The sequence below is a fragment of the Eptatretus burgeri genome, chromosome 11 (assembly GCF_056783735.1).
Source record: "Eptatretus burgeri isolate ZD-2024b chromosome 11, Ebu_testis_v1, whole genome shotgun sequence".
Lineage (NCBI taxonomy): Eukaryota > Metazoa > Chordata > Myxini > Myxiniformes > Myxinidae > Eptatretus > Eptatretus burgeri.
In genome coordinates, this window is record NC_140971.1 from 33,170,124 (window position 1) to 33,185,834 (window position 15,711).

At 42.9% G+C, this 15,711-nt stretch overlaps 1 protein-coding gene across 1 annotated transcript in view; it reads right to left on the bottom strand.

Annotated features, from left to right (window-relative positions):
• CILP (cartilage intermediate layer protein) overlaps positions 1-12,763 on the bottom strand; it is a 31,567-nt gene extending 18,804 nt beyond the window's left edge. Inside the window, exons 1-7 of the mRNA XM_085845832.1 lie at positions 12,612-12,763; positions 11,567-11,942; positions 9,353-9,430; positions 8,845-9,114; positions 8,387-8,563; positions 7,145-7,303; positions 6,435-6,749 (exon numbers count right to left, since the gene is read on the bottom strand). Of these exons, the coding sequence (XP_085701958.1) occupies positions 6,435-6,749; positions 7,145-7,303; positions 8,387-8,563; positions 8,845-9,114; positions 9,353-9,430; positions 11,567-11,660 (1,093 nt within the window). The 5' untranslated portion in view covers positions 11,661-11,942; positions 12,612-12,763. The remainder of the gene's footprint in view (positions 1-6,434; positions 6,750-7,144; positions 7,304-8,386; positions 8,564-8,844; positions 9,115-9,352; positions 9,431-11,566; positions 11,943-12,611) is intronic.
• Between the last annotated feature and the right edge of the window lie 2,948 nt (positions 12,764-15,711).

Sequence of the window (15,711 nt, forward strand, 5' to 3'; positions counted from 1 at the left end):
AATCAGCCTTCTCCCAATCATCAGCAAGGTTATGGAATCCATCATCGCTTCAGACATGAAATCCTTCCTCTTCTCCAATGGCTTGATTTCCAATCATCAATTTGGTTTCAGACCAGGTCACTCTACCCTAGATATGCTGCTACTGCTCTCCCATCAATGGATGGAGGTCCTCAATGCCAGACAGGAAATCCGAGCCGTATCCCTGGACATATCACGTGCTTTTGACACAGTCTGGCACCCTGCCCTACTCACCAAACTCTCTTCCCATGGTATTCAAGGCCATCTCCACTCATGGCTCGCAGACTTCCTCTCCTGTCGCAGTCAACGTGTGGCCCTAAATGGAGTTCTTTCATCTCCTCTTCCTGTGCAGGCTGGAGTTCCTCAAGGTAGCGTTCTGGGCCCTGTTCTTTTTCTGGTTTTCATCAATGATCTCTCGGACTCTCTGGAAAATCCTCTATTTCTCTTTGCCGATGACTCAACCCTCTGCCGTACCATCTGTCATCCCTCAGCCCGGCAAGCAGCAGCTTCTTCACTCACTGCAGATCTGGATAAAATCACAAACTGGTCCAACACGTGGAACATGTCTTTCAATCCAGACAAATCTCACACTCTCACTATGTCTCTTCGAAAGGACCGTTTACAAAACCCCCCTATCCACTTTCTCAACAATCCTCTGGAAGAAGTCTTTCTTTCAAGCTTCTGGGTCTCACTATCTGCCATGACCTTTCCTGGGAAAGTCACATTTCCAACCTTGCCTCAAAAGCCAGTCGCCGACTGGGAATCCTCCGTCGTGCAAAGTCCTTCCTCGGCCCTCTTGAGCTCCTGACCACTTACAAAGCTTTTGTCCGTAGCCTGATGGAGTACTGCTCTCCCTCTGGGCTGGTTTTCCTGCCTCCCACCTTTCTCGACTTCACGCGGTCGGAACCAGTGTTTGTGAGATCATTGGCATCTACCGCAATGAAACTGAGTCTTTGAGCCTCTCACGCAATCACCGCAGGTTGGTCGGTGGTCTTTCTGTCTTCTACCGACTCCTCTCCAGCCTTGCCCCCCTGCTCTCTCTGCGATTTGTCCCAACCACATTTCCACAGGGCGCTCAAGGTCCGCCAACAACCCCTTCTGGTAAAACTACCAAAATCACGAATCACTGCTCATCTTCACTCTTTCATTCCTCTTTTTCCCGCCTTTGGAATAAACTTCCTCACTCTATTCTTTCCCATTCTTCCCTTCAGGCTTTCAAAACAGCTGTTCACCACCACCTCTTATCTTCCCCCATCCAAATCCTCGATCTTTTCTACCCCGATAATCCACCCAAGCCCACTTCCTTCAATTCTCCTGCTTTCCTTCCTGAAAGTCCCTTTAATGTCCATCTTCCCCTCGCCATGTTCCCCGTCCCATCCCCATCCCTCTCCCTTCCACAGTTTACCTGTGTCTGTTCCCCAATGTTTTGTCCCTTCCACTCCCGCCCCTCTTGTCTCATGCCTCCTTGCTGTGAGTTGTGTGTTAGCTCTCATACGAGCCTCGACCAAGGTATACAAAAAAAAAAAAAAAAAAAAAAAAAAAAATAGAACAGAGAGAGGGTGAGCAAGAGCAGAAGAGCAGGCTTTGAGGACACGTGGGCTGATGCCGTCTGGACCGGTTGCAGAATCTGAGTCGAGGTTTCACAGCAAGCTCTCTACCTTGTCAGGAGAAAAGGATACAGAGTCCAGGGACAGTTGGGTGCGACTGGGTAAAGTGGGTAGAGATAGTGATGGGTTTAGGACACAAGATTTAGCTGCAAACACCGAGTTTAGACATTCAGCTTTATCACGTGTGGAATCAGCAGTGCGGCCATTTGAGGTAAGGGAGGGGATGGAGGGGGAACATACACCAGAAACAGATTTGATTAAACGCCACCAGGATTTTGAGGAGGGAGAGAGGTTTGAGAGTTCAGACTTGAGATGAGAAAGATGTTGTTTTCTGGCTCTCCTGAGGGTAGATACACACTTGTTCCGAGCTTTGTGGAAAGAACTGAGATTGCCCTCAGTTGGGTTTGCTTTCCATGAGGCAAAGGCAAGTTGTTTCAGGACAACTGCCTCGCCACAAGCTTCAGTAAACCAAGGGCGGGAGGAAGGGTAAGACAACTGAACACGAGAGGGGATAAATCTGTGCATGAGGGAGAGCAAGTTTCTTTGAAAGAATTCCCAGGATGAGTTTATGTTTGAGAAAGTAGAGATAGGAGACCAGTCTGTAAGTTTGATGGCTGCTCGGAGACCCTGCCAGTCGGCTTGAGTGAAATGCCAGACTTGACGGCGGTGAGGTGGTTCTCTGATAACAGCCAGAGAGATGTCCACTTTGACAAGGATGTGGTCAGAAGAACCGATTGGAGCGAAGGAAGAGCAGCAGATATTGTCAGGGAAATTTGTCAAAATCAGATCCAGAAGAGATGGAGTACCATTGGTTGAGATCCGGGTCGGGAAGTTGACCGATTGAGTCAGTCCCAATGAGTCGCAGAAAGCTTTTGCTGAGGTGCCATGGCAGGTGAGAGAGGTACCCACACCTAGCCAACTGGCGTGATGACAATTGAAGTCACCACATAAGAGGAAGAGAGAGTTTGAATGAGAAGATAGAAGATGGTCCATGTTTTCGGATAGTGAGGTGTAGATGGAGTCATCACTGTTCGGTGGACGGTACAGTACACATATAAACTTGAGGTGGGAGTGGAGGGGAAGCCGAAGCCAGAGGTATTCCTGGGGGTGTGGGGGAGTGAGAGCAGTGCATGGAGAGTGAGGAATAGAGTCTTTGATGAAGAGAGCAACACCTCCACCAGGACGAGGCTCAGGTCTGTCATACCGTAAGAGGGAGTAACCAGGGAGAGATACTTGGGAGTCAGACACATCTTTGGAGAGGAAAGTTTCTGTGAGGCAGATAATGTCTGGTTTGTCAGTGGCAACCTGTATGGAAAGATCTGAAAGGTTTGAGCGAAGGCCCCGGATATTTTAGGTCCACACTTTTAATGAAGAGGAAGGGGAGGAGGCTTTGGGTGCAGGAGGTGGAGGGGGAGGGGGAGGGTAGGACAAGGGACGAGGGGGGCAGGTAAGGAGGGTTGCTTAAGGAGTGTGGGGTATTGCAGAATAGCGAGGGGAGGGGGCCGAATGAGGAGGAGAAAAGGCTCTGTGGTGCTGGGGGAGAGGGGGGACAAGAGACAAGGAAGGAGGCAGTTGGGGGTTTGAGGAGGTGGAGTGAAGAGGTGAGAGGGCAGTGGAGGGAGGCAGGCAGGTGGATGAGAGGGGGGGAGACTTTGAGAAGGAAGAGTGAGGGGATGAAAGGTGGGAGAAAGGTGAGGGGGGAATTTTTGAGAGAGATGAGAGGGAGGCTTGGAGGGAGAAGAGTGGGATGGTTGCTTTGAGAGTGAGAGTGAGGAGTGAGGGGGGTGAGTTGGCACTGAAGTTGGAAAAAAAGAATGGTTGATGGAAAGCGAGCATCCATGGCAAACTGTGGTTTTTAAAAGTTTTAGGTCAGAGATGCGATTTAACACAATTCTTGATGGATGCAATGAAGGCGAATTCAGAGCATGGAGAGAAGAAGCGCTGTAATAGTTGGATTTTTTAGGCAAGGAATGAAGGAGAGCTCGAAATGAGAGCAGTCTGTTAAAATAGCAGAAGAGTAGTGCATTGTGAAACAGTAAAGAGAACCACACGTGTGTGAGAGGAAGATGAAGCATTATAAGATCGTTTTTGTTGTTAATATTAATGTATGAGAGAGTTCAACAGATTAGGTCATGGAAGTGTAAAAAAAAAAAAATCGAGGAGGAAGTTAAGAGGAAGAAGAAGAAGCAGAATCGGGAGAAGGTGAGCGTGTTGTTGTTGTTGTTGTTGTTGTTGGGTATATATATATATATATATATATTTTTTTTGTATATATATATATATATATTTCATCAAAATCGGTTCATAAATAAACCTGCTACAACAATTTAAAATTGGGTATTTACTTATCCATACATCCATCCATTGGGACCATCCTCTGTGCAGAGCTTTGGTGCTGCCCAAGCAGTCTACTTGGCTATTGGGCATAATCCTGGATGGGTCGCCACCCCGACACAGTATATCAGCATGCTGGCCACGCATTTTGCTAACCTTGGAAGGATGACAGGCTGCGTCAACCCCACCTGGTATTAATTCAACAGCGAAGGGGGATTTGAACTCAAGATCCTAGCATCCCAAGCCAACCACCCTCCCCATTAAGCCAACACCAGGACACACACACACACACACACACACACACACACACACACACACACACACACACACACACACACACACACACACACACACACACACACACACACACACACACACACACCGGTAGGCGGCGATGGGTCACCAAGCATGGAAATATTAGATATAGAGCAAAATGGATGTCATATCGCGGATAGGGAATCACCTTAAGATTATGCATAGCAAATCTCATCCAGTTCCATCTACTGATAACTACTCGGTATCCATTAGAATGAAAAGTACCGAAAATGCGGTTTGAAATCGGAAATCCCCAAAGTTCGAGGGGGTGCTGTGGGTGAACAACGATCTTAATCGAAAATCTGGCTCGATCGTTTGTGCACAATGTATTCCAGACGAATAGTGTGAATTTTCATGACCATCCGACCATAACCCTAGGAGTAGCATTTGGCGCGAAGGCACCTCCAGCTCTCGCATATTATCGATTTTTGCACTAATTGACCTTTGACCCCTGACCTATGCGAAATCGGTCAATATGTCCTGAGGAAAAGTTGTAGTACTCATTGAGTACCATGAACCTGCAAAGTTTCATTCGTATCGATGCACTCACCTGGTCGCTAGGGGGCCTTCAATTTTCGCCAATTTTCACGCATACCCTAATTGTAGGGGGTGCTGCCGGTAAAGTATTCCATATATCACAAAAACCGAAATATATTTGATAGAGCATCACCAGTAGATCATTCGTGCCAAATTTCATAACCCTACGTGGGATAATGGCTTTCGGAATTGATTTCGAGTGAACGTACCAATTTTGAAGGTTTTTCGGTTGTTGCTAGGGAACCAAAGCGTCCCCAGCAACCATCACAATTTCGAATGCACTAGGTCATAAGATGTACCTACCATCCGAGTTTGGTCAAAATCCGCCCACGTTTTCTACCAATTATGCTGATGACAAACGAACAAACATCCAAACAAACAGACAGAATTATGCTTCAGTCACATTTGGCTCGGCGGCTGTAGGGTCTAAAGAAATCTACGGCCACTCGCAATTATAGGGTGGCCGCAGTATTTCCACTGTCACACAATGTAGCAGTCACATATGTTTTTATTTTTTGGGTAGCCGCACAGGGTATTTAGAAATTGTGGAGACCGAAAACGTGGGGTTGCCGTACGGTGTTTGATTTGATGTCGCACGGTGACCTTAGGGCGTCCCTGTGGCGGCCATAGGATTTTCAAGGCAGACGCAAGGTAGCCTCAAGGCGACCGAAGGGGGTCCTAAGGCGAACGTGGAAATAGTGCGGCCGCCATAATTTTTGGGGGGTTGGCAAAATTAATTTTTCATTGATAAGAGCCTACAGAAAATGCATGAATAACACAAGCCCACCGCACGCCCTACGCACGGTCGACGTGGAACACATCTATGTCATGGCTACGGCTTGTCGAATTGCTACGGCTAACCTACAAATGAAAAAAGTTATAACTCCGCGCTTTAATTCCACTGAGACCCCTACGGCCTGTAAAAGATAGCCATATGGCGTAGGGCCACCCTGAGGCCACCTCAGAAACTCTGCGGCCGCCGCATGTTTCTGTCAATTCAGGGGGGTACGGCTGCCGTATCCTAGCCGTAGAGCAAATGTGACTCATGCTTTACTGACAATAAGGGTCACCTATTTCGGCGACCCAATATATACATATACACATAGATACAATATATCCTTTCTCTGGTAATATGGTTCTTTAATCCATGCTACAATTTAATCGTATACATAAATAATATAATTGGAGCTGTTTATACCTCACTTGCTCTTACTACACTCCCCCACACCCCTTCCCCTACCCCTTTCCCATCAGCTCTTCCTCATCTCCTCCTTAAAGAATGTTCTACCAGAAAACCCATTGAATAATAGCACAATGGTTCGGGAAAAGTGTGGTGTATTCGGACATGGGGAGCATTGAGACATCCCCTCTAGCTGCTGTTAATGGCCAGTGAGTGCCAACTGTCAACGTAATTGCAGTTGCACCATTACATTGTAACTGCCAATGTCTTGCACTTAATACCATTGACAACACATTGGCACTTAATTTTATTGGCAAAGAGTCGCTGCTAGATGGGATGTCCCACTGCCCCACGGTTTCCTCCAGAATATTGGACAATGTGAAAGGGAACTATGTCAATCACCTATCCATGGCATTTGTCTATCCACAAGCATTGTGACGTACCAGCCAGCTGGAGGTGCACCCGAAGCACCGAAATCGATTTACTTCCCCTCGGCATCGATATCACTCTCGGGATGTACTTCTGCCGTACCACACGAAGCAAGGTACTGTTGTCCGGACACAGACCGGAGACCGTGAAGTGCCCGTTCACATTCGTCTCTGCCAGCTTTCGGTCAGGCAGTCCAATGGCATAGATGCCCACACCAGCCAAGGGCATCTTGCCAGCGTAGAGGACTGTTCCTGTGAGGGTGTGCCACTCACACACGCAATGACTGCAGTCTTCATTCGCTCGACCGGTTGCACACGTGAGGTTACAATCTGTGCACACAAGGACACCGTGGGGAGGAGTGAGAGCTGACCCTGCTCCACAATTTTTTCATTCATGGCCTCTGAATAGCCTCAGGATGGAGAGATAATCTCAGTTTATACTGTAAAAAAAAACAACCTAATTTACAACACGAGCCTGACTGAGTTAAATCGTGCTTGTACAGGTTGATGGGTTTAACATGGCTGATTATTATAACCATAATGTGCATGGACACAATACAATTTAGTGCATTTCACAAACCACCACAAAAGCTTTTGAATATCATAAATCCAGACAGTCTCAGTCATAGGTGTATCAACAAACCAACGAGCAGATCGGCCAATACAAACACGAATATAGACACAGATGGCAGAGGTTTTGGAAAGAAGTCATCAGGACAAGTCACCATGGCACGGTTTGAAGGTGCATGTGCGGCTCTCAGTGTGAACACCATGGCAGCGCTTTTGTCTGCCAACCTCGCAAGTCCTGCGGCGAATCTGAGTTCCTGCTCCACAAGATGCATTGCACTGATTCCAGCGGCTCCATTGTGACCATCTGCCATTCACTGGACACAGAGATGACTGAACGTCACTGCCTGATATATTACTCTATCATTCTTTCCTGCCACACTTTTGAATCTTCTCTATGCCATCATTTCATTAATCTTTGGTTGACATTTTTCAATTTAGACATATCCACAGCAAACATACCACTCATCGCCACCCCCAAACACGTGTTACACACACATCGTTTTAATATATTTCAGAAGAACTATTAGTCACAATAATTATAATCATTTAATGAACCGTCACTGCTAAAATCGCTGTCTGTATGCCCAACGTGACAATTGTGGCAACTTGTAAGTGAGTGACCAATTTTCTGACTGCCTAGATCATCAGCGAGGCTCCACTATTCATACATGTTTCAGCCCAGAACCTCTCCAAATGGTGGGTCCACAATGTCAGACATGGCTTCACATCAATATATCCAAGACCTCAGTTGTGTCCAGACAGTCAGTCAATCTGGTGAAGCAATATCAATTTCAAACTCTGCCACATGGCTTTACCTATTGATGTTACCATGCTCGCTATAGGCTTTCATGTACGAGTATTATGTCATTTCAATTCAGTAAATGACACACACACACACACACACACACACACACACACACACACACACACACACACACACACACACACACACACACACACACACACACACACACACACACACACACACACACACACACACACACACACACCTTGATTAAAATGAACAGGTATAATTTTTCCTAAAGCGAATCAATCTGTTTCAGTGATTGTAAAAGCTGCATTTGGACCACTTCTAAATCTCTTAGAGCACAGCGATGTTGGGAAAAATAATGTTCCTGTATCACGTTGGTGAATAACAAATAAACCCTTGCAATAAGCATCTATTAATTATCAGTTATTTAATAATATCCCCTTGAATTATCACCATGGAACATTGTGGGTTCACTGAGCCAAAGAGTAAAGGTGTTTACAAACCAGACACATTCAACAATACACTCTAAATGCACCTATACAGTGAAATATACAGCCTACCCTTTGTAGCAAACACAAGGAATTAATAAGACATCCTATATAATCCCTACTCTTATAAGACTCACCATGGCAGGACTTATGACAGATGCGTTGCTGCACGGCATAGCCTTCACAATCCCCCGGGTGCAGCACGTTGACATGGCCAGTTACGACACACAAACGACGGCGGGTCTGGTAACCAGGGCGGCCACACTGACCACGACACCTCCCCCACCTAGCCCAGTCTGACCAGGAGTGCTCAGCTATAATGAGGCACAGGCAGATAAGTTCTCATGAAGGCTGTAGAACCATGTTAGATGTGATTGATAAATGACACACATTCCCACAATATTCCATGCAGCACACCTCTGTTATCTACCTCTTTTATCTACTTCTGTAGTAACATCTGCATAGTGGCAAAACCATGCAGTTACTGTCATTGATGTGGGCATACTGTACGACCATGCCACCTGTGTGATCCTGAAATTTAAAACCACGATTCATCTCCCCACCCAAAATGCGAAGGATTTCCTCCAAAACATACCAAGAGAGCACAGGAAGCGGATGTGATAATTAGAGCAGTTCTTTCCAGGCAGTTGTTCCTGATTGATGCACCAAAATCCCTTGTCGGGACTCATGTGTATCCGCTCCCCGGTCCTTTCTGCAGGAACCCACAAGGTGGTGCGGGCCTGCACATCCATGGGATTCTGGCATACCCGCTCGCGGTAGTAGAACCTTATGGCCTCGAGGCGCTCGTAGTCACCATTCTCACCAGGATGATCGATGTTGAACCAAGAAGTCCATTCTGCGACGTCTGCACAATACAAGCGGCAAAGATCGTAAACTGAGAATCAAGTTGGAAGTGATGCAATTGCAACATCGTTAACATACAGTGATAAGGGTGTATTCAAAGCCAAGGGCACAATTTGCTCCACAATTACATAATTCCTGCATGAATAACCTCAGGGTATAAACATAGGCAATTTGTTGTGATAATAAGAATAGCTTGACCTTTTATGATTTTAACCTCCACAGATAAACTTCAACCTCACCTTTCACAGCCATGGCATTGCTCTGGGGTTTCACCTTCCACCAATTCACATCTTGCCGTAAGACTCTCTTGTGAAAACCTAGACGAGGACAGGGAAACACCACATATGTGTTGACATAAACTATCACAATATTAACCAAATGTGCAGTGAAGAGCTCATGATGATGATTCCATTCATTCACAATAACAACATGTACAATGCAGCTTAGTTAAAAATTATTACTGGTGTTTGCTGACCCTGATAAGCAATGCAAAACCTCTAAATGTATGTGGTGGAACTAGCGAGCTTGATAACCCAAGTTAGCAAAGCCTCAAACTCGGTACAGTACCATAAGTGCTAAACCATTTCGCGGATCAATCCCCATGCTCATTTGACCAGCTACCCAAGAGGTTTGTACTTTCATGTGTGGACAAGAGTAATTGTGATGAAGACTAAGGGGCGGAATTGTGTGAGTGTAAAAGAGTGGAATGAGGATTTACTGGTGGGTCTGAGAGATCAAATTGAACACTAAGTTTGGCAGTTTTGAGTGGAGAATGTTTTTTGAAAAGGGGAGCAAGAGGTTTTCAGAGAGTTCAGACAATATTTCCCAGTTAGAGATTTGCATCATCTATATATTACTAAAACTCTCATCTTATATATGTATATATGTACGTACGTATGTATGTATGTATGTATGTATGTATGTATGTATGTATGTATGTATGTATGTTCCCGAAATTCAGCCAAAACAGTACACGATAGCGCAAAAATTTTAGGGCCACCTTACTCATCATTCGCCTGTGGTGTGCAGTGTCAAGTTTCGTTCAAATCGGGCAACCAATAAAATTATTAAAAAATCAATTCTGGATTCAGTCAAGTACTCTTCGGGATTATTTGATCAATGCAAACAACCTCAGCAGTATAGTTCGCTGGAGCTATGTCATATTTTTTCTTGTAATGATTTAAAAAAAAAATCTCAAACATTTAGTATAGACAAAGAACGATTTATTTTAAAGCATAAAATAAACAGCCATTTTGATCTCATACTTCAGTGTTCATTAATAAATAAAATTGTGTTTAGAAGATTACACACAATAATTTATTCGACTTTCTTTTCTCAGTTTTTTTTTTTTCACATTGACGCGCAATATCAAGTTTCGTTCAAATCGGGCAACGAAACAAATTATTTTAAAAAAATCAATTCCCGATTGAGTCAAGTACTCTTCGGGATTATTTGATCAATGCAAACAACCTCAGCGGTATAGTTCGCTGGAACTGTCTTGTTTTTTTTCTTCTTGAAATGATTATTTTATCAACCGCTGCCACAACGGGAACCCAATCAGCGAGGATATCAGGGTTGTCTAGTTAGCTTATAAAGTTCACGGGTTGTCTAGTTAGCTTATAAAGTTAGAGATTTTTTATTTGTCGTAGAAGAAGCAAGTTCATCCTGTAGTTAATCTCAATGAGTAATATGTGAAGCAGATTGCAGGTGCTCCACTTACTGGCTGATATGTCCAATTGGTAAAGAGATTCACAGTGGAGTTGACAAGGTCACTATGGCTGAAGCTGCCTGAGCCTTTTCACCTGAAAGCCGATGCAAATTTTTTTTAATATATCAAGCGAAGCTGCCCAATTTGTCATCGTCTTGACTTCTTTTTAGTATGAATATTTCATCCCTTCCTTGAGGGGTGCCTTGGAAAATGATGTGTAAAATTTAGCCTGGAACCATTTGCATGGAATTGATTGCGATTAACCAGAGCCCATACGTACCACTGACTTACAGACTTAGCCCCACTGTATTTGGAAAATATACTTGGTGTATGTCTGTAGATTGGCTGGTCAATGTTTTTTTTTTCCTGGCACAGACTTGTGGTGGGTGACCCAAGATGAATTGGAAGGATTTTCTTTTGCTTTAGGTGTCTGCAACTCGAGAACTGCTCTGCCATGACACTATTACCCAGATATGTTGTTATATTAGGTGTAGAATTGGAAGCGAACAACGTCTTAATAGGGGTGTTCAAGTATATCCATCGAGTGTGGAAATATGAACATTTTGACTGCCTGGCATATGTATGTTGGTTGTACTGCAGTTGTAATGTTTTTGCACTCAGCCAGCAACATAATTCCTACCAACGATTGACATATAACGCCCATATAACATAATAATACGAATAATCATATGAATACTAATAACGTTAACTGCACAAAATGGAGTGATTCGCGGATCACACTCACCATGGGCGAAAACAGGTTGTGCCAGGTTCATGGACGTGAAAATAAGCCAAAGTAGTTGCAGCACGGTCACTGAGGCTCCAAGAAAGGCCAGCATGGTGAGAAAGAAGATTATGAAATGAATGATGTAGGTTGAGAAGTGGAGAATGAATTATGTTGTGAATGACAGATAGGGAGAGGTGGAGGTAGAGATGAGGGTTAGGGAATGCAGAGGAGACAATTTGGATGGTGGTGGGAGATGGGAGGGGGTTATGTGGAGGGTGGAGGGCTGGAGGGTTGGAGAGAACCGATGATGCTGAGGGGGTGTGGGGGAGATGTGTAGAATGGGGGAGATGCAGGCAGGAACTCAGTCCCCACAAAGCGATTGCTCGAAAGGAACCTGTGGCACAAACAGCATTTAAAACTTGGTACAAAATGCTATCCCATTTAATTTACCCAACATGCATTCGCACCATGTTAGATCAGTGTGGGTTTCATGAAAAAAACAAACATGCAACATCTACAAATTAAACAGACATAACAAATAACATTCATAACTTAGTTTGTAAGCGTGATGCATTGCTGGTTGAACATAAAAAAATGAGAAATTGTTGTTAAACATAATTAACTACAATTATAAAATAAAAAGAGGCGATCCATCATAAATGTATTTTCTAATCACAGGACCCGCACATTGTCCCATAACGGCCCACCACGAATGATAAGTACAAAATATCATTTCTACAATTCTAAATCATAAATTATGAAAACAACAACATAACACATGTTGCAACTGTAGTCCTGTTTGTTTGTTTTTGCACTTAGCCAATCGTATATGATTTATACATAAAATTAACCGATAAATTCCATAGGTAATATTTACCTGTAATTAACTCGTAACATATTAAAATGTATAACTCGCATAACTTTGGTGATTAATATTCATGTATAGCTTACATGATATTCGTGAGTGCACTAACTTTACCAGACTCAATTGAAAAGTGTAAAATACGATGTAAGATACACACCACACGTAACCCACACGTCACACCTTCACCGCACCTCTTACCTGGTGGACGTCTGTATTGTGTTGATGAACCCTCCTTACAAAAACAAAACGAACAAACGAGCCAGTGGAAGGCGTGAGTAGCTGATGTGGAGAGAACTCGCAAACTGAAAAGTGAGAGATACTCTGTCGGTTTTTATAAGGGGGCTTCGCTCACAGGGGGGCGTCTCTCAAGGAACGTTTCGTGCACAGGGGTCGCCCCCTTTATATGGGCCATCAGGCTTAACGAAAACAATACTTAGAGGTTTTGGACCAGCAAGGCACTTCGTACAGGTTGGGGGGAGGGGGGATTCACACTTTGGGGGCTCTTCTTATATGAGGATTCCTACATAGAGAGTTTTGTATCCAGGGGGTCAGGTGGGGATGACTTTCGAAGACTTAGTGCTCTGGGGTCAGCTTTTTACACCCATCACAAGGATCGCTTATTGAGGGTTTTGTATCGATCAAAGGCTGCCTCTTATATGGGGGTTTTGAATCCGAGTACAACTTCTCATGGGGGTCTTCATGCCCAGATGGCACCTAGAGCCACAAAATACCACTCTCTCGAACTGCTCTTAACGACGTTTGTATTTCCTTTTAATGAAACCATTTTTAATAACATCACCTCATGAGCAGGTGCATCGGTTGTAATTTTTACCTTTACAAAATGAAGGCGTTTAACCCCTCCTTGAATAACTTCAAAAGACCGCCTCTGTGATTGTTGAAATTTTAATTTCTTTTATTTCTGTGATGCGTTAATGTTTGTACCATTTTGAAACGTTTTTTTTTTTTGCATTGTTTTGAATGCTAATCCTTTAATTTCTGTGATTTTTTGGGGTATTTTTTATTTGGTATTATTTATTTTGGTATTTTTGTGAAACCTGCTTTTGTTTTGAAATTCCTTCCTTCCTTTCTTCTTCTTTTCCTGTGAAACATTTATTTTGCATTGTTGTGAATAAAATGTTTATTGCTTTGAATCATTTGTTTTATCGTGAAATGTTTGCTTTCGTTTTACTGTAAAACTTATTTTTTTACATTGTTTTGAAACATTTCTTTTTTGTATTCCTGTTAAACTTATAGTTTTGTATTGTTCTCCAACATTTTGGTATTGTTATTAAACATTTGTTTGTTATTGTTGCTAAACATGGTTTGATATTGTTGTTAAACATTTGTTTGGCATTGTAAAATGTTTGTTTGTTATTGTTATTAAATGTTTGTTTGGGATCGTGAAATGGTTATTACCTCTTCCACCGAAGGTAGACAGAGATTATGTTTTCACCCCTTTTGGTCTGTTTGTATGTGAGCACGATATCTTAAAAATTTATGGCCGGATTCAGACAAAACTTGATGGACAAGTTGGGTGTTGTGACAAAGATAAATTGATTCGATTTTGGTGAAGATCTGGTTCCGGATCCGGAAACTATAATTGTTAAACAATTATTCGCCATTAAAAGCTGGGGCCAAAAATGATATAAGCATGATGTTTCAAAAAGTTATGGACGGATTATGACAAAACTTGGCGGATAAGTTAGGTCGGTGACAAGAACAAGCTGATTCGATTTTGATGAAGGTCCAAATGCAGATCCAGCTTATCGGTGGGATACAAAACGTAAACTGTTCTGCCTGGCAGATATATCATGCACTCCACTGAGTGCCATTCTAGTTTGGTATTGTTTAATGTTTGTTTATTATTATTGTGAAACTTTGTTTGGTGTTGTTGTCAAACATTTTTGTGAAGTGTGAATTTTAGAAAGATACAATGCTATAGGTTGAACAAGATGTTAAATATGAGTTATTTAAATGCAACATTTCACTTGATTTCAGTTATTGTAAAAATAAAGTATTGCCTCGGCAGTTTTAATGTAGCTTTTCAAAGTTTATGCTATCTGGCATGTTTTCATCCGAAATAATATGTTTACTATTTCATGCAAAATAATTATTATATTATTGGGAGTATTTTATTCCAAGAACCTTTTGAACGCACTTCATGTATTTTATGCACTCGCAAAGTACCTGCCCGATGGGCGTTCTTCTTACACGTACCTTTATTTGCCCGGTGTATTGGCAACTGACAGCTCTGTATAGGCAAAAATAATAAAAACTTGGGTTATGTGCATGAAGTGAAAATGTACCAATTGCTTATAAATCAAAACACCGCACTGCACTGGAAAAGGTGGGGACAGGAATACTTCACGGAAAATGGTAGAGACTTGAAATACCCTCCCACACCTGGAGCTGCACAATACACATTTAAATGGAGAATTTCCATCCAAAACCTCCCCTTAGACCCCCTCCCCCCCCCAAGAACACTGGCAAAGATAAAAACACCCGTATACATTAATTGGGGTCATGCTGATCCTACGTAGCAAGTCTGGATTGTAATTGGCCCAGAACTGTAGGAGGAGTAGCACAACGAACACACACACACACACACACACACACACACACACACACACACACACACACACACACACACACACACACACACACACTGGTCTGTTAATTATAGTAAGGATACACGAAAATGTTCTGTGCAATTATTGTCATTGACATTTAATTTGGTATGTATCACAGGACTGATTGAAAATGAATTTTTTTTTTTAAATTATTGAATCTAAAATTTCTTCCACTGTACTGGCTGAAAGGGTGGTTAAATGAATTTGCAATTCCCCTTTAATCCCATGGCCCCAGGAGGAACTGCAGGTTTGAAAGCATACAGAGTACAGAGGAATGTCGGGAATGCACAAGCAGGGAATGTCATCATGAAGTGAATCCAGGTAATTGGTTTTTAATCGGAATTTTGAGTACAGTACAGGGATAGCAAATCCATATGTTTATTGGAACGAAGTCTTTCCTTGAAGTTTGAGAATTATTGTGAAGATTGTGGTTAGCTTTTGTTTGAAGCAACCATTAATTAATTTCCATTAAAACATATATTGGAGATCGTTTTGTATTCCAAAAAGTCTGAAAAGGCTTTATCCATTTGCATTTCCAAATGCAATGAAGGACATTTTTATATTCCATATGCTATTTTAAAGGATTGAATGTTCAAAAAAGCGATTTCAATTTTTTTTTTTTCAAACCAGCCATTCCTGTTGAGATTTCTCAATGACGTAATCAGGTG